This window comes from Trifolium pratense, linkage group LG3 (assembly GCF_020283565.1).
Source record: "Trifolium pratense cultivar HEN17-A07 linkage group LG3, ARS_RC_1.1, whole genome shotgun sequence".
NCBI lineage: Eukaryota > Viridiplantae > Streptophyta > Magnoliopsida > Fabales > Fabaceae > Trifolium > Trifolium pratense.
The window spans coordinates 12,598,846-12,619,006 of record NC_060061.1 but is presented as its reverse complement, the minus strand read 5'-3'; the positions used below and the strand labels follow the sequence as shown (position 1 = coordinate 12,619,006).

Here is a 20,161-nt window from a genome sequence, read left to right as displayed (position 1 = left end):
AAAACTTTTTTCTTATTGCCGTCATACGTTCTTCTCCAAACTCCGGTGAATGCCAAGATCTTTTTTCTTTTCACCACGTTCACTGCTACTATTGTTCATTCACTGCTACTATTGTTCATATAGGTTCACATAGATTATCGATATCAATGTGCTATGTGTTCAGATATCTACTAATCCATCCAATACAGTTTTCATTAACAATGATTATGGTTAATTTCTTTTTGTGATTCAATGTAACAAAATCACATGCTTCAATCACTAATAACATATTAGTTAAGCTTATTGTTCAAGAGTATTAAAAAAAAAAAGCTTATTGTTCAAGAATTCGTATTCATCGGTGTTGTACATTTGACACCTACACAAAATCAGATACTCCCCTAAAAAAATGCAATCAACAATGCAATCATACTTTCTTACAAAAAAAATAAAAAAATGCAATCTTGTGTTATTCTTTTTACAATGTTAACTTGTTTTTTTCTACTTCAAAAAAAAAAAAGGTTAACTTGTTTCTTCAATTTTTTTATTTTTACAATTCAATGTTTACAATTTTATTTTTTTTACGGAAATCTTCTCATTTTTTTTATAGAATTGTTTTCTTTATTGATATTTGTGTTTTTCTTTTTTTTGGTTAAAATTTATTGACTTAATTGAAATCTTAAAAATCCATAAAGTACTTTGAAATCTTGAAAATCTGTGTCATAAATTCTTGAAATCCTGTATTAAAAAATCCTGATTGTAAAAAGTCTTTTAAAAAAGTTTGTTAAAATCTCACAAAGTTAATATAATCTCACAAAATCTTTTAAAATCTTCAAGACTTTTTTTGTCAAAAAAGTCTTTCAAAATCTTAATACAATACACCCCCTAAATGCTTCATTTCTTAAATAAAATTCTATAGAATTTAGGTAAATTCTGTAAAGTTTTTAAATAAATTATTTGCAAACATACGCATGCAGTATTTTGTTGAGTAATACTATACTACATCCGTCCTTAATTATAAGCAAAAGTCAACTTTTCACATTTATTGAAAAATTAATGTATCTGGCTTATATTATAGACCAGATATATCCATTATTGAATGAATCTCAAAAGTATAATTTTGCTTATAAATCAGGATAGAGGGAGTATCTTATATAAATTCTATAAAATTTATACGAAATCCATGTAATTTTACTTCGTTAAAATAATCCGACATATATAGTGGGTGCTCCATGAACTCATTTTAGTATGTACCGAGCCATAAAATTTATGCTTAAAAAATCTATTTAGCTCGGTCCATATAAATTTGGATCGGACTGGAATAGCTCGTTCAACTTCGGGCAAACCATCTAGCGTATCAATTATATAAAATTTACGCTAGATCATATCCTGTAATTTACGTCGAATCTAGTGAATCAACCTATTTAGCTCACATCATAGTATGGTTTGAACTCTGAACCGTAAAAATTAAGCCCAAAAATATTATATATAAAAAATAATTTAATACCTCATGCACAAAATGTAAGCATTAATTAATAATAATTATAGTACTTCCAAATTTTCTAAATGCAAGGATTAATAAATAAGTGGGAAATTAAGAAGTTTATAAACAGAGAATTGGGTAGGATTAGAGAACACGTTGTTGCACTCCTCAATGATATGAATGTGGTAAGTACAAGTACTTAAGGGTGTGGCATGGGAGTTTTATTATCATTCATTGCTCTTGTTAATTGCTTCTATAAAACAGTGAGGAATGAAGAGACTTCTGATCAAGTCTTAAATGCATTTCTAGATGAATGCTATCCCCAAAGCAAGTTATTAATTACCTCTGACACACAGAAAAAGCAACTAAACAAAAGTTGGTAAAATTAAATAATACACCCAAAAACACTTGAAACATACCATAAGTGCTTCTTTTCCTTGGAGTAGTTGGTTTCTTTCTTCTTCTTTTCAGCTTATTGTTTAAGCAAAAAGGTCATATATTTGATATCATGAAGGTTTCTAGCTTCTGTGCTTTGTTCCTTATGGCTGTGACAGCTTTTGCCTTTTTTGGCTTCATAAGTGCCACAGGGCCCTCTTTGTTTCCAGGTGAATAATTTTTATTTTTCATGTTATCTTTGAGAAGAGTAGGGTGCATGCATTGGTGATGGAAGTTTCCAATTCACAATTTTTTTCTTGCATGCAATTTTTTAATTCTTTTTTTTTCTTTCTAAAACATGAACTTTTATCTGGATTAATTGTTCTGGGAGTCAGTCATAAGGTGATTTGGGAGTTTGTTGGAGGAACATGAACATTCTATTAACATTAACCATTTAAAAAATCATTTGCTTGGGACCTGGGAGTCTGTTCCGTCTCAGGTTTGATTTTTTCTGGTGTCAATTTAGCTGGATTAATTTAGCTACTTAAAAAAAAATCATGATTAATTGTTTATGTATTTATGCCATGGTTTTGAATTATATAGTTGTGCATGCAATTGTTTCTGCTAACCTTGATTAGTAAGAAATTGTACTATTATTTGTTTCTCATGTCAAGCATGGTTTAGACTTGATAATTTCTCTCAAAACTTTTGAAATTATACAAGTATTTTATGTGAATCTTTCATGTAAATATTCCACTCAGCATACTTTTTTTTATGTCACCTCAGATTTGGTTAATTCAAGATGTGGTGATAAAATAACACCAATTGCTGTAAGCAGAAAACTTAAGGTACTCTTCATCTCAGGATTCAATACCAGCACATTTCCTTACATAATTTCTTAAATTATTATTTATTATTACTATTGTGACACAGCTTCAAAAATTACATGACCAAATAATTTATTCATTTTTTGCAGTTGAATTGTATATTTTATAAGTGTTCAATTTCATTAAAATTTCAGGAAAATGTCCATGGGATTAAAAGCAGCAAAAAAGTCGATAAAGGCGATCAAGTAACACTTGAAGATTACAATCCAGTTGATCCATCACCAGATGCAGCAAAAAATGTTAATCCAGGACCAATTGAGCATGGAACTCCTTTTATGCCATTCATTCCAAAATCTCCACCTCCTAGTCAACCTACACCTGGTCAAGATGACTATAATTAGTCATAACTTGTTAATTTCATTATGCTAGAAGAAGCAATACTAAGATTGTAATAATACTAGCTAGTGTTATGAACACTATGTAACATTTTATCTAAAAAGAGGCTTCCAAAAAAGTATGTTGGGTGGCATTTCTCATGCTCAATAGTCAAGACTGTTATCTTGTCTTTAGTTTGCACAGGTTTGTTTGATATATTTGCTCTGTAATCTTTGGTTTGTCATGTGTTATTGTTCTTATTTTTAATTTGGCATATCTTTGTAAAGTAGCCAATGCTTGTAATGTAATGTACTAATTTAGTAGTAGTAATTAAAGTGTTTTTTATGATTATTATTTCTTATCTTTTTTATCCTTATGTCTTAACATCAGTTCCTCCAATGTTCCTATTCAGCTGGAATGGAGAGTTACTATGAAAACAGCATATCAACATTTATTGAACTTTTATAGTTTCCATATAACAAATGTTTATCGATGAGCCGGTTCCTTGGGTGGTTTGTACCACTCTTGTTCGAAACCAGCATCCATCGAGAATGTTTATCGATGAATTTGTTTTTAATGTTAGGTCATTGTTATTATGAAGTACTAATTCTAGTACCCCTTTAGCCATTACTCTTTGTTGTGTCCTTAATACAAGTCAGTATTAATCACAAATCACTACGTACTATTACTATTGTGCTCTTAATTTGAAAGAGAGTAAATATGAGCTTGCGATGAGAGATGACATATAAGCACCAACTAAAGTTTAGAAAAAAGAAAAAAATGGAAGTTTTGTTAGGTTGACACGTCAGTAAAGATGAGTTTAAAATACAATGATAGATATATAGATAGACTATATAAATAGATATATTGTTAATAGTATGATTATGATTGGATGATAGTGCAAATTATATTTGAATTGAAAGTATATAGTATCAAATTACTAAATTTGTACATTAAATGAATTATTTAGTGGTTTTGCTAATGAGTGTTCTAAAGAGATAAATTTAAGAACATTTTGTCTTCATAGTACAAGCCAAACACATGTTGATATGGGTTAAGATAGGGGTGTACATGAATCTGGTTTGATCATTTTTGATTTGGTTCCAACTGAAACAAAAATAAAAATCAAACCAAAATCCGTTGTGTTGAATCGAATTGGTTCACGTTTGATTCAAACTAAACACTCGTGTTGGGATGAGTCGACAAGTTGATCGGAATGATCAATGCCCGCAAACACCTCTCTCTAGGCCTCTAGACATATTTACACAAGATCTTAGGCAAACTGCATGTATTGTGACTTTGCAAAAGATTTAAAACAGTTAAAATGTGAGCTCGTTATGGTCTAAATAGTAAATCCACATCAATGTACAAACATAACATTAAAAAAATTCTACCAACATTTTTATGAAAAATTGTAGAGATCATATTATTATTTGCTCAAAAGTTGGACTAAGATAACAAACGAGGCAATAATGTTATATTTAAGCCCTAGAAGATTCAATAAATTAAGTCTAATCAAAGTATTGGTAGCACTACTATTATTCTTGATTATGATCATGCTGCTTAACTATTTTTGAATTTCCGTGGATGGGTTTGGCTATGATTTCATTGCTGTTAGAAATTACAACTAAGAATCATATTGGATTAGGCAATTATTAATTTATTATCATTATAATTAGTCCTACTTATCCAGTTGGTTATCCTTTTCTGTTTTGCTAATGTTTGTGTTGTGATGATATCATTCTCAAATGTCCTAATAAAATTAACTAACTTCATTAAGCTTCCGAGTATGATGACTAATTATGGAGTAATGTACTATAAACATCAAATAAAGATTTGAATGGAAATAGGAGCTTCTACAAATGTGATACGCAAAATGGATGTGATTTTCTCACGTTGTCTAACACTCATTCATTCTCTTTATATGATTGGTTTAATTTTAACAAAAACACTAACATATTTTGTCAGTATTAATTTTTAAAACAAAATGCTGAACCTTACAAACTGTAATTTGCATAATAGTCAAACTTGCCGTTATATAATTTGCTCTTCTCACGGTATGGTTAAACCGATAATTGTGTTTTATGTGTTGTTTAGTGGAAAATAAATAGAATCCAATCTAATAAGACAACATAGTAGTGGATAGATAGATATCTTCGGTTGATAGAATTCCAGATAAAGGTTGTAGTTACCGATGGGAAAGTCTTGGCTAGCTGCACCAGATTCCCCAATGCTTCAATTGCTTTTGTAATCTTTCACACCCACCGGCGGAACTAGAAAAAATATCGTGGGTGGGCCGAAAAATAGTCAATCTATTTTCAAATTGAATTTTTTGCTCTTCTATTTTCACATGTTACTATTTTGGTACCAACAAACTATATTTTTACTCTAAAAATTGTGATTTTTGGCTATAAAGGTGATTTATTGTCTCCAACATTGAATCTAAAGATGAAATATCAAATTTGAGACCAAAATTCACAATTTTTTCCCATTAAAATTCGTTAATTTTACAGCAAAAAAGAAATAAAAAAATATTTAGATAGGACTAAAATTGCAACAAATGTGAAAATATGGGACTTTAAAAATTTAATATTAATTAAACATATTTTTTATGTCATTTCATATTTATATACGCTAGTTCAACTGCTAATTTTATCTATTATTATAAATTCAATTAATTATGAACTAACATTTACACTAATAGTTGAACTAATATGTGTACCGAATTACTTATAGTCATCAATAATATACTCTAAATTAATATTTATATTAATATTTGTACATATATATACCGGGTGACTTAAAATCATTAATAATATATTTAAATTAATATCCTACATATAAAAAAAAAAATTATTTTTTGGGGTGGGGGTGGGCCGCGGCCCACCTCAGCCCACCCCTAAGTCCGCTGCTATTCACACCGACCAAAGATTTAGATAACTAAATATATTAATAATTAAAGTTGTGTATTTATAAACGTGAAATAATTAACAATATCATTTATTTTATGATTGAAGAAGTACTAAAAAACGTGTATTTTTTGTTTTAAGTTTGGTTCAACCGACGCTGATATAGTGCTAGCTAGTGGAACTGATGCTATAACAATACATAAATGGCCAACGTTAATTATCGTCAGCTTGTCACAACATTGATCTTTTAATGTGTTTAACGTCGTCCTAGCCAACATTAACTTAAGTTCTTGTTTAATAAAACATATCCCCAGTAAAAATGACTCAACATATCCCCAGTTTCTTACCTCCAATGACTTTAGACGGAGCCGGACTTTTCCAAATGGTCTTGAAAGCTCTTTCCTCCGAAAATGACATACAATTCTCCGGCAATAAAAGATTTACCAACTGCACATAAGCTGATTTTACTGAAAACTCTCCCCAATTCTCAGGGCGCCAACCCCACATGTCCGCCTCCTATGACCACCGGTACCCCTCCAATACTTCTGACAAACGATCAAACAAGGCACTTTCCCAAACAAAGAGCTCTCTTCTCCACGAGAAGATCCACTTCCACTCACCTCCCACCGACACCCACAAATCATTAATCGAAGCCTCTTATTTGAGATAGAAAACAATCGTGGAAATTGTTGACAGAGCGGAATGCCACCAATCCAATGATCACTCCAAAATCTAGACGAGACTCCACTATTCACCCTATGAAACACTTGACTAGAGAACCAATTACTTCCTACTCACTCTTCCAATTGACATAAATCTTTCCACCATCTCGATGAGGACAATGGAGGATTAAAATTCCCCCAATGAGCCTCAGATAAAATGTCATTCCCATACTTCCCCAAAGGATGAAATAAACCATAAATTCCCCCAATGAGCCTCAGATTAAAATTCCAATTGACATAAACCACTTTACATTCAGTTCACTTTTAAGTAAAATCAGTTTTACAAAATCAATTAGCGTCAACAAATATTTCATGGAATCAATTAGCGCCAATAAACCACAAGGTTCTGTTATATATAAAGCCTCCAAATAATATAAAGTCAACACAAATTATATAAAGTAAGTTTGCCAAATGAAATCCATAATCCATGGGAAAAAAGACTAGAAGAATGTATGAATTCTAAGTAATAAAAAATTGTCTAACAATTAAAAAACCTGAAGTCAAGAAGAGGTTGAACAAGCTTGTTGTATTGGAATGACAATATCATCTAGTGGGATCATAGTGAGTTGAGACTTGAGATCAATCCTGAAATTTTTTCAGAAAAAGTTACTCAACACTGCTATCAAACAATGATTTAAGAAATTTAAGAACTACAAGTACCAAAAATGCATTTAGATCAAAAATGTCAAATCTCAACCATTTCAAGGCCTGTCCCTTTATTAGTGAAAAGTTGATAATTCAGAGCATATAAAACAACAACAAATAACAAAAGTGAATAATCAAACCCAACTTCAAAGTCAGTAATTCAAATCAGTCTAATAAAATCAATACATAAAAGTTCACTTATTTTCTTCATAATTGAAGAAAATGAAAAAGATGCTAACAAGCTATGAAACACGGACACAGAACACTCCTGGTATCTGATATGCTTTGGTATCCGACACTGACAAGCCACCAACACATATGATTACACTGAATTATGTCATCTTTCTAAATTAATTATGATAACGAGTAATAGAAAAGGATTAAACTTAGATACAATACTATCGTCTATCGGTATTGTTCATAGTGTTTTACACCGAATAATTACCAAAATTTTCAAACTACTTCGTCCTATTTTTAGGGGAAACAATTTTAGTGCATAGTACACACATAGTGTACCTAAGTTTGATGGACATTTTTACCTGAATTTGAACATGGAACCTGCAGTTCTATGTGTAAGTTTTAAGCGGTGTTTGTCACTTTATCTATAGACCAAATAAATAATCCAATCCCAACATTTGGTGTGATATCATCTAACCTATTGTCATTCACTTTGATAATAATATAATATAATAATAATGCATCAATAAGACAAACACAACCTCACAATTGGCATGTGTCCAAGCATGAAAATATTATACCTACAGGCTACAGAATGAATTTCGCAATTAGAAGTTCAATTAGGATACTGGCATTTAATCAAACAGTAAACATGCAAGTAAAAAAAAGCACAACCTAAACTCCAGCAAGCATCCGGTAGAGTGGGGATGATAGTGGTATTGAACGATGGTCTCAGTGTGATTCTGAAATGTATTCCGGCGAATGAGTTTTTGCATTGATTAGGTTTTGTATATTTGGCGGGGAGAGATGTGGTTCGTATTGGTGGGAAAATAAACCATAAATTTTTCCTTTACCTAAACTTATGGTAAATAATTTGTTGAGAGCATTATTTTATATTTAAGTTTTATTTCAGATTTTAATAATCATTGCTATTGTTCGGTCGATTTTGGTGATCAAGAGATAAATTTTAGATAGTTGAACTTGTATGAAACCTTCATAATCAACTTTTCACAAATTCACATTCTCCGATCTGATACGTGATCCGCATCCAACTAAATACTTTCATGTGTTCGATTTTGATGTGGATCAGGTATCAGATCGAAGAATGTGAAAAGTTGATTATGAAGGTTTCATACGGGTGCAACTATCCAAAATTGACCGAACAATACCAAATGTTAGTTGGTTCAGTGGTGATTGATGCTGAACTTGGTAGGGAGGACCACAGTTCGATCCCCTGCAACTGCATTTGGGAGGGGATTGGAACCACTGGATGTCATAACTCGCCCAGAACTCTGGATTACTATGGCCCGCTTCCCCTAGGAACCAGAAGGTGAAAAAAAAAAAAAAATTAAAATTGACCGAACATTAATTATCATACAAATTTTTTTTCTTCGGTTTCGAGCATCTCTTTGTTTTTTATCAGGTAGTTTAGTGACTAAAAATTTCACGGGTAGATAAGTGTGATGTTCGAGATTCGTATTCCGACTTCTACATACAGAATTCGATGTTTCTATCAACTAATCTAAGCTCAGAGACACTATCTCTCCCTCTCTATCGTGATAAATAATTATCAAAATTAAGTGTATAAAAAATAAAAATATTGTTTGGAATAATTCGAACTCAATTTTTTAAAGATAATATTTTATTAAATTTCATTTACTTTTGGTTGAATTCGATCTTACTCCTTTTAAATATCAGAGAATTAGCACAAAAATAATAAATTTCAAATATTTTGTCAAAAAAATAAAATAAAATTATTACAGTATAAGATAAAGATTAGTGTATGTATATGGATGGGACCAATCCAAAATATAGGAGGGTATCTTAATTCTTAATGATGAAGGCTGAAAATGTAGCAGGAAAGGAGGGGGAAAGTGGGTGTGATTGTTCTTTGACAATTCAAACAATCAAAGGCATATATTAGAGGGGGGTAGGGTTACCCTGTTGGTGATTATCTAACTAGTGTTTTTGGGACCACGTGCACCTTCGTTCTACCCCACCTTTTAACGCACCCCTTCTATTTTTGGTTCTCTACTGTGTATATGGCCATGCCCCAATCAAAGTTTGGCTCTATACTTTCAATTTCATAAATTAATTAGCTTTATTACTCTCTCAATCTTAAAATAAAGGTCGTTTATCAGCCCATCCTAAATAATTTGGCAGTCATGTTTTAATATTAAATAAATGTTGAGCTCTAATAGAAAAAAGGTAATATTTTTTTTCAAAAAAAATTGTTCTTTATAGAGATATTGATGTTAAATGATGAAAGGAGACAATTCTATGATGAAGTAACAATATATGAGAGTTCGCATTGTCTATTAATGGTTTTGAAAGAATTATCTTCGAAACTAACTGTCAACAGGTTGTGAATGTTATGCGTAAGGATTGCTTGCATGCGAATGGACTTGGTACTTTGCTCTCAACTTGTAACTCTCTTCTCATTTCTAATGCTAGTTACAACATAGTTTATGTTAGGAGGCAAGTCAATAAAGTCGTTCACAATCTTGCTAAAGCGTCTTTACTTCAGTCTAGCCCCAATGTTCATCACTTTTATCCACCTTGTATCTCTTCTATATATTGAATGAAATGCAATGAATTATTTTGCTTAAAAAAAACAATATATGAGTTGAGAGCACAATTCACATGTATTGGCTAAGAATAATTAATCTTGCAAAAGTGTGTCGTTAATCTAGGAGCAAAACTTAAATTAAAACACTATACCAAGCAAGGGTATCTCAGGCACGGGTGGATACAAGGTCCGGCCTGCCTGGGCACGTGCTCGGACTCAGTCCAAGATGACTTGTTTGTTGGTTAAGAAACAAAGTTAGGAATATGACAATTATTTGGTATGTTTCGTCTCTCTTCTTTCAAGCTCTCGATTTTGTCCAGACTCCACAAAAATTTTGGTTCCGCCTATGATCTCGGGTATAAGTGTTTTAATGGAACAATGTTAGAAAAAAGCTCTAAGTTGAATGTCAGCCTCTCTTGTTATACGAGATGATATTTCTTAAAAAAAAAAAAAGTAATATCTTCATGGCAATTTCACTCAGCCATGACAAATGATAAGTTATTCCTGGCAAGTTAAAACATTGACATCAATGCAAGGTGTGCTGTGAAATTAAGTTATTAGGTGAAGAACTTCTTATCAACTTAAATGTTGTATTATAAGTTTTAAGTGTGATTTTTAACACGTGGAAATTTTTAAAATGATTTATATGGTGGAGTGAACTATTATTTTAATTTCTTTTTGTATTTGATATGAACTCGGCCTAAGCTCAACTCAATGTTGAGCATGATCTTTTTTAGGTGTCGAATTCAGTTGAATTACATGCTGGCTCAAGACTGCGCGTCTCTGCTCAAAGGCCATATAAGTTGACACTTTTGTAATGGCCGACATAGGAATGATCATTATTTATTGTCAACTATGGTTTTTCAGCCGTTGTTCCGACAACTATTAACGTCGAGGATGCGAGATTCACCCTCCCATTAGTGATCTTGGCTCCGCAATGGGGATTATATATACCATTATCATGCAGATGAGTCAAGTATTATATCCATACTCTCTAAATCCTCCTACTCTATGTAAATACTGAATTGATCGTCAGAGAGTGTCTTGTAGGTACGTATTTCCCCATTCACCATTACTGCACTGAAGAGGCATTCCACCAACCACGACTGTTCTGATCAGGTAAGATCAATGTAAGATTCGCCATCACATTAATGATGTTGGCTTCGCGATGAGGACTATATAGATCCTTCTTATGCAGAAGGGTCGGGTATTCTAGCTATTTTTACTCTCTAAAACCAGTCACTCTACACAAATATTGACTTGAACGTCAATGTATCTTGTTGCAGATACATTCTCTTCGCCACCGCTGCACTCCACCAACCACGACTGTTTTGATATGGTAAAATCAATATTCTTATTATGGTTGATTATTTTGTTTTTATGTCTTATTTTACAAACCAAACAATGTTAAAGGAAAGTTGAAGACTTTAAGCTAAAGTATATATCCAGTAATATAGTTTTCCTTGATTGAAATTGAAATGTGATCTTTCATAAAGTGAAAATGGGCTCCATAACATTTAGCAATTGCAACAAATTAATGAAAAAGCAATTGTACTGTACAACCCCTATAGTATACTGCTGACACTGCAACCTATCCACCCTGCTCTCTGTTAAAAGCATGTGCCTCTTTAGACCTTTGTGTATGTTTGTTTATGTTGAGAGGGACGAATGCCTTATTTTAACTATGGCACTGAAAAACATGCCCTGTCTTTTTATATATACGCATTTATATCTAACACATACACCATTGATAATGACCCTTCCATCTTCATCAATTCCTTTTTATTTTCCCTCATCAAAAGGGGGGTATAGTATATATTAATTTTAGCCCCCTCTTTGGTTAATTCTTATACTATTGTTGTATATTGTATAGTAGAAAATTAAAATGGTCCCCAAACAAACCATTGCCATCATCATTCACCCGGATGGATGGATGAATGTCACATGTGTCACACATTTAATATTTATAATTTATAAAGGGTCCATATGCTATAACAAAAGGACATTTCAAACATAATAATAATAATACTTTACTCTAACAACATTAATAATATTGTCTCATTTCTTTCTGAAAACAACAATAAACGAATCTCTTTATTTCTTCTTCACCACATGCATGCATTGCCTATTATATATAAACCGTATAATTCAATCATCTATACCGGATATTTCCTCATATAATCTACCTTGCAAAAGATTTTGTCGTCTTGTTGTAGATTTCCTCCCACTTGTTTCTCTCATTTTTGTTCTTAGTCAAATCTTCAATTACAAGTTAAATTCCTATTCAAGTTAGAAGCCACAACATTATATGGTTTTCCAACTAATGTTTATATACATTTAAAGATAATAATAGCTAGTATTTCAATAATTATTTTGAAGAAAGAATATAAAGTATATAAACTTTCGAACATCGTTTTAAATTATAGTCTACAACTGTAATTATAACAATATGAATTTTGAAATCTTTGTAAGATATTGTAATCGCAATTTCAACCATATTTTTATGCACGATATAAAGATTCGTAACATAACATCAACAATTTAAACCATGCTCCCAACTCAAGTTGTGAATTGTGTAACTTAGGTTAATTATTAGGTATAAAGGTAATGCTAACCTTAGCATATTATTTTGATCATTTTAATACAACAAATGAACAATGAATATGTCAAATAAAGTAATAAACAAATGAAAAAAAGTTATACAAAACATTTAAAGCAAGCCTTGTTCAACAGCTGTCAGAGATTGATCAAACTCCTAAAGTCCTTTTTTTTTTTTGGATAAACTCCTAAAGTCCTAAGGCATCTTCACAACCATATTAATAAAGATTATGAACTTTTTTTTTCCCTCAAATAATACAAATTTCAGGTAATCAAAGAGAAAAACAAAAAAATACTGATAAAAAGAATAGGGAAAGAAAGAAAGAACCATATGACTTATTGTAAATTTAACTTTTCCTGCAATATATCATCTTTAATTTCTCTTCAAGTAGATTCTTCCTCCGGTCAGAATTATAAGCAAAAATGTACCTTTTAGATTCATTGAATAACTGATATATTTAGTCTATAATTCAGACCAGATACATTAATTATGTAATGAATTTGATAAGTGCAATTTTGCTTATATTTATGGCAGCAGAAAGTAGTGGTTTTCCTGTGTCATTCTGCTTCTCCTTCGGTGGTTGCTGAGGACACATAACCCATAACAATAGATGTTTCTTCTGATGGAACACCAGAAGTTGAAGATTGAAACTGTTGCTTACAAGCTTGACATGTTATTTCCATAACAGTGTTACTTATTTTCTTAACAGCTTGTTTTCTCAAAGCTTCAGCTTTTCCAAGTTCATCTTGTGCTTGCTTCCTTATTCTTTTAGCATTCTCAAACTCAACTTCAGCTATCTCAATTTGTCTTTTAGCTTCTTTTCTAGCTTCTTCTGCATAAACCTTTTCTGACTTGCCAACTTTAGTTCCTCATTAGTAAACTCCTTCAACCTTGCTACTTCCAATGTAGAGGTATAATTATAATTCCTTTGTTTATCTGATTCATTGTTACTCCCTATTGAAAGTTTCAAATGAGTTGTTTCATAGTTTTGAATATCCTTTGGTTTTTCTGCTTGAGGTTTTATAGAAGAAGGTGATAAGAGTTGAAGTTCTAAGTTATGGTGATGATGTGAAGTTGAAGTGGAAGGTTTGTTGTGTATATTTGAATTGGTTAATAAGATAGGTGTTGTTGATGGTTTATCGGGTGGTTTTGGAAGTACTGGTAGTCCTTGTAATGGAGCTGATATACTAAAATTTGCCTCACTTGATGGACTTGTGCTTGAAGCTGTTCTTGAAGAGCATGCAGGTTGCATTGTTGTTGCTTGTAAATCTGGTTGGTGCTTCCCTCTGATAGTGCATGCATCTTGATGTTCTATGAAACTCTCCACCCTGATCAAAGGATAACAAATGCATCTTTAGGTCATTAACAGTATATTACGCGTCTGTTTGCATTGACTTATTTGAATTTATCTACTAATCAAATTGTTCGGTAGAACTTGTAAAAATAATATGTAAGTTGTTTTCAGCATATTCCATTAGCTAACAAAAGTATATGTATAATACTAAGCGGTTATGCTATAAACGTATAATCTATAATTAAGTTGTTTATCCAAACAAGAGCTATATATTATACTATATTATGATACTATATATGTTAATGCATGCTATTGTTTCATTTTAAAAAATAACATGGTCAAACAAAGATATGTGCTTGTTCATGTTTCTGTTTATAAAAAAAATAATTAATCAAAGATCCGGTCATGACTTATTGGAAAAGTAATTAATAAAATAAGACAGAGAAATCAAATATAGGGTCTCCACTACTAGCAGAAATTAATTAGCTTTTCCCCTCTTAATATGGTTTCACTGGACCTTGTTTGGTTTATTTATTGAAAAAAAAAATTGGTCTAGTAGAGGTAATATTGTCCTTAATACATTAAATTTATAATAGCTAGCTACCATATGATATATATTGGCTCTTATAGACTCTTTGAATAGCCTGCAGAATGAAGGGGATGGGTGGGGTGTATTCATAAACCATAATCATATATATTCAAAATTTCATATTTGAAAATGTTCAACTAATGTATTTAGAATTTCTAAAATATATAGTACAAGTGTATACTAATACTAATAATCTAAAAAAAATACTATAAGATTATTTTTTTGAAAAAGGTTATATTAGATTTAAGAATTTTTGTTTCTCTCTCTCATCCTTGCAACTAGTACTAAAATTCTAGGGTTTGACTTCCTAGAAAACTAGCTGCAGAAGAATAATGAAATCAAATATAAAATATAATATAAATTGAAGAAGTAAAATACTAGTATATTAATTTGGTTTCCATTAACAACACAATCAATTGTTTCAGCACTGAGCTGAATTTGATGACTGATAAATCATACAAAGTCACACCAAACACACACACCAAAAAAGAAAGAGAGAGAAAAAGATAAAGATAACAATAAAGATAGAAACTTTGAATGAAGAACAATGAGTCATGAGAAAGTGAAAGAGAGGAAAAAAAAGCATAATAATAAGAACACAAACCTGGAAAACACACGACCACAATCACACGAATGTCCTCTGGTACCACAAGTTTTGATATGAGCTTTATAATCAGATTGAACAGCATAACCTTTGTTACATTTATCACAAACCCATTGTTTATGATTACTATGTTTTCTTCTAAAATGTTTCTTAATTCCAACAAGATCACCAAGTGCATGACAAGGATCATGATGCAAACAACTTGGTTCTGGACAAACAAAAACCCTCTTTTTTAATCCTTGTGTTGTTTCTCTTTTCAATAATTTCCATGGTACTTTGTGTCTTCTTCTATGCATTTGTAGATTCTGGTCTCTTTGAAAACCTTGGTTACAGATCTCACAAACATATCTATCAGATTCTAACAAAGTCTTTGGTGACAAAGACACAACTTCAGCATCTGGATCTAATAAACATATTACAAATAAAAGTTCATCAAAGGTTGAACCTTGAAAGTGAAAAAAAAAAAAAAAAACTATCATAGGAAAAAGTAAACTTTTATTTGATGAAATGTTTACCTGGTGTGCCTGCTGGTCTTCTTTTTCTTTTGTTATTAACACCCCCATTTTCTGATAATGCAAAAGCAGGATCAGAAGTGGAATTAGTAGCAGTGTTGTTGTTGTCTAACATGGGTGTAGTTTTGTGAAAACTATAATAAGCTAAGACCAATAATAAATTCAGAGAACCTGTGCAGTGAGGTACAGTATTACAGCTGGTGGTGGTGAAGTTTGTAATAGTAGTGGGATTTCAGCTTTATTCGTGGAAAGAAAGATGAGAGGTGATAATGGCAAAAAACAGAAGAAGGAAAAGGAGGAATGAAGAGAGAGAAAAAGTTAGTTTTGCTTTATGAAATCAGCTTTTTTTTAAGGCCTTTTCTTAGCTAGCTATATACAACTTTTTACTTTGCCACGAGCTTTCTTGCTTTGCTTTGTTGTTGCTCTTCATTGACCCTTTACCTTGAGCAGGTAAGGTTGAAATCAAGTCTTGTTTTTTTGTGATTATGATTATAAACTCTCTACTACAGTGTATAATATATGATTAAGGGCAATAAATAAGGTGTGTGTCTTTTGCTATAACCAATTATCCAATCTATTAATCAAAATCAAATTTTGGTTATAAAACAATGAACCCCACCAAACAGAATTTTTGGTTAGAAATTAACAACAAGAAAAGACAAAAACAATTACAACAAGGTCTTGTGTTATTAAACTACCAACAGATTGAAGCAATTAGCCTACTTTCTTTGGTTTGAATTTTTTGAAAAAATTGTAATAATTTAGTCTTTTTTTAAAAGATTGAACTCGGCAATTACATTACTTTGGATAAGGTGGCTAACATGGGGAGAATGGATCATCTCAAGTGGAAAAAAAAATTTGAGGAAATAATGTGGTATCTAGACGATTGAGTTGTAAATATAGAATAATATTAAAAAAAAAAAAGGAGAAAAGTTAATTGAGGGTTGAGATGTGAAAATTGAGAAAAAATAAATTGAGAGGATCCATTCTGGCTAATATGGTGTATCAGATAGAGAAAGAAATAAATTGTCTTTTGCATTATGTGATGAGAATAATTCTAGACATAATATTTCAATGGATAAAGCCTCTGCTTGAATTTGTTAAAATTAACACTGATGGCTCTACGTCCATGGTCAAACAGCTTGTGGCGGCATCGTTAGTGATCATAATGGCCACTTTGTGAAGGTTTTTTTGTTTACAGACCCTTAAAGTAGGAAATGCTTATTACTTACTAAGTTATGTGGTATTTTATCTAGTTGTCAAATGGCTAGAATATAAATACAACTAACTCATATCTTATAAAAACTGATTCAATTCAGGTGGTCAATATGATCGTAATCAATTTTTTTAAAATTTTTTTTTGTGGTTATAAACTCTACACATTCGTATAATATATATGATTAAAGGCAATAAGGTGTGTATCTTTTCATATAACCAATTATCCAATCTAATAATCAAAATCAAATTTTGGTTATAAAACAATGAACCCCACCAAACAGAATTTTTGGTTAGAAATTAACAAGAAAAGACAAAAACAACTACAACAATTGGCCAACTCTTTTGGTGTGTCTATTTGAGCTCTTTTAGAAAGATCGTAATAATTTAGTCTTTTTTAGAGAGACTAAGTTGGTAGCCACATTACATTCAAGATGGTTAATTAACATGACGTATCAAATAGAGTAAGAGATAAATTGTCCATTTGCATCTTAGGATGAGAATATTTCTACATGCACTATTCAATGGGTAAAGTGTTAGGCCTGGATTTGTTAAAATGAATACTGATATGGCTCCTACTCCATGGTCAGACAACTTATGGCGGCATCATCAGAGATCATAATGAGCAATTTGTGAAGGGTTTTTTGTAGACCCTTGAAACAGGAATGCATTACTTGCTGAGTTATGTGGTCTTTTATTCGGTTGTCAAATAATTAAAAAAATGCAACTAAATCATATCATCCTAAAAATTGATTCAATTCAGGTGGTCAATATAATTCATAATCGGTTTACTTTCATTCTTCATCTTCAACCCCTCCTTTGCGAGGTCCTATGTCTTATCCACCTCCTAGGTTGGATTATTCAAGTTGATCACTTGAATATGATTGATATGATTGATTTTATTCCTCGCTAATATTAATACTTATTGATAAGAACTTAATTAAGGGAGTTTTTTTCTCTATAATTATGCCTTAGTATTTATTTTCTTTTCCTATCAAAAAGAAACACCAACTTAAAGGAAAAAAAATAAAAACTACCAACGGAGTTTAACATGATAGCCATATGGATATTAGGGAGGCTTTATGGTCCAGTCCTTTTTTAGTCTTTTTATTGTTTAAGTAAAAAATTTAATTTTTTTTAAGAAATTGACATATTTATTTCAATAGGGTTTAAAATATTTTTACACAAACTATTTTTAATAGTTATAATTTCTGCATAATTTCTATATATTTAGCCAACATAAAACACTATATCTTTTTTTTTTTAAAACATAAAACACTATATCTTGAAAACCACAAAAATTAGTTAATGCTTTTTTAATCTATTCTTAAATTTCCGTAAAAAATAATGTTAAATTTTTTAAAAATTGGTTTTTAAGGAAAAAATAGGACGGTCCAGTAAAAAAGTCAGGACCATTATTCACATATCAATTATACTAGTACTATTTTTTAGCATATGTGAATAATGTCAAAAAATCTTATAAATAAGTACAGTAAGAGTATCTAATTAAGGGCTGTCCCAATTATCCAATGCAATAATCAAAATCAAAATTTGGTTTTAAAACAATGAAGCCCACAGCAAACAGCCAAACAGGATCTGGGACAGAAATTAACAAACAAACAAAAAAGACATAAAACAAACAATGGCATATAGCAAGTCATTATTAATTCATGTCATGGCACATGTAATGTGCATGAGTGGTAGTATTAGTATAGTAATTTGCAGGCCAAAATACATGGAAAAAGATTCCCTCAAACACACTTTAACACACTGTAATTGATATTTGTCGTTCGATTATATATCAATGGCTGAGATAATTGTTATCGGAAAGAGATAGTTTTTAATTTAAACCATACGAACTCAGACTGACGGCCGAGATAAAAAATAATGTGAAACTGTGATAGCCTGGGTGAATTCTACAGAGATAGAAGAGCTGAAAGCTTATAAATAATAAGAATGACAAACTGGAACCTCATCCTCGATTCATAGCTTCACCAATCGTACGGGACGAAATCCCACAGCCGCTGACTCTGAATAACCAGCACAATAGTAAGTTCAATTCGTCCATAACATAATCTTAATCCAAAATATATATATATATATGTCAAAAAATCTAATTAGGCATGTACTAATTAATCACACATTCAGCCAAAAATATAAAAAAAATTCTCACACTGTCACGTGGTGACAAGTGACAAAGTCACAGCTCTTTGCTTAAAAAAGGGCAGCAGGAGTGTAAATTATAGGGATAAGGTACGATCAATATTCAGTTCTCATACCAAACAACTGGTTAAGGTCTGAGAATATATATACTGTGGACTGTAGAGAGGTTTTTTGACCAGGAAAAAAAAGGACTATATAGTAGTGAGGTTTAATTTTGTTGCATATAAATACTATAACAAGAATAGAAAATGTGAACATAGAGGACGAATGCATCACATGCATATATAGCCTTAATTCATTAATCAAGTCAATATCTCACATTTATATAAAGGCAATTTTAAAGAAAAATATTGTGCTGGAAAACTTTGGTTGTCAATATTAATTTGTAGTAAATAATTACACATGTAACAATAGTACTTCAATATTTAGTATAACAGTACGGCTATGTCACAACAGTTTTTTGGTGTCTCAAATTTGTAGTAAATAAATTTTTGAGTCTCAATTTGGGCTCTCTAGAAAAACTGTATCAACATCTAGTCTTTTCGAGAGAGAGCTTGATAACCGCATTACTTCTAAGGTGGTTAATATGACTTATCAGTTAGAGAAGAAAATATACTTAGGCGTAATACTCATCGAATAAAGCCTCATTTTAAGGAAAATGATTTCCTGTTGTTACAGGAAGATGCTATAACAGATAAGAACCGTTCAATCATAGATGTGTGGCTGAGATCATGTTCAGTTATCTGATTTGTTTGATCTAATAAGAAAGAAACACAATTGTTACACAACAATAAGAAAACAATATAAGCCAGGAAGGCAGAGGCTAATGCGGCTATAGAAAATGGAAACAGTGTGGGCTTCAATACCATAGTTAATGATTTCCCCCAATATAATTCAATCCAATTTCAGTAAGAAGCATCCAATACTACCATCACAAGAATTCCCATCTTCTAGAAAAGGTTGAAGAGGGAACACTATCCATCATTTACTAGAGTAAATAAAAAGTGCATAGTATTATTATGGTGTGACATGGTTGGCAGATGATTGTATCAAACCATCAATTACTAGAGTAAATAAAAATTCCCGCAGAGATCATATACTAGAGTAAATAACTCACCTTATCACAA

General features: G+C 31.3%; 2 protein-coding genes across 2 annotated transcripts; one reads left to right on the top strand and one right to left on the bottom strand.

Annotated features, from left to right (window-relative positions):
* Nucleotides 1-1,736: 1,736 nt before the first annotated feature.
* On the top strand, nt 1,737-3,325 carry LOC123916251. Its single transcript, XM_045967664.1, has 3 exons — nt 1,737-2,064; nt 2,621-2,682; nt 2,856-3,325. The coding sequence occupies exons 1-3, from the start codon at nt 1,968-1,970 to the stop codon at nt 3,060-3,062; spliced, it is 366 nt and encodes a 121-aa protein (XP_045823620.1). The 5' UTR covers nt 1,737-1,967; the 3' UTR covers nt 3,063-3,325.
* Nucleotides 3,326-12,722: 9,397 nt separating this feature from the next.
* On the bottom strand, nt 12,723-16,040 carry LOC123916250 (zinc finger protein SHOOT GRAVITROPISM 5). Its single transcript, XM_045967663.1, is given in 4 exon segments — nt 12,723-13,522; nt 13,525-13,985; nt 15,145-15,547; nt 15,660-16,040. Coding segments are annotated over 4 exon segments (1,284 nt in total). The 5' UTR covers nt 15,772-16,040; the 3' UTR covers nt 12,723-13,214.
* Nucleotides 16,041-20,161: the final 4,121 nt, after the last annotated feature.

Bases quoted from the DNA above. Each gene is read 5' to 3' on its own strand.
- LOC123916251 (XM_045967664.1), top strand. From the start codon at position 1,968: ATGAAGGTTTCTAGCTTCTGTGCTTTGTTCCTTATGGCTGTGACAGCT. The intron at 2,065-2,620 runs GTGAATAATTTT...ATGTCACCTCAG, and splicing joins AGGGCCCTCTTTGTTTCCAG to ATTTGGTTAATTCAAGATGT. The intron at 2,683-2,855 runs GTACTCTTCATC...TTAAAATTTCAG, and splicing joins CTGTAAGCAGAAAACTTAAG to GAAAATGTCCATGGGATTAA.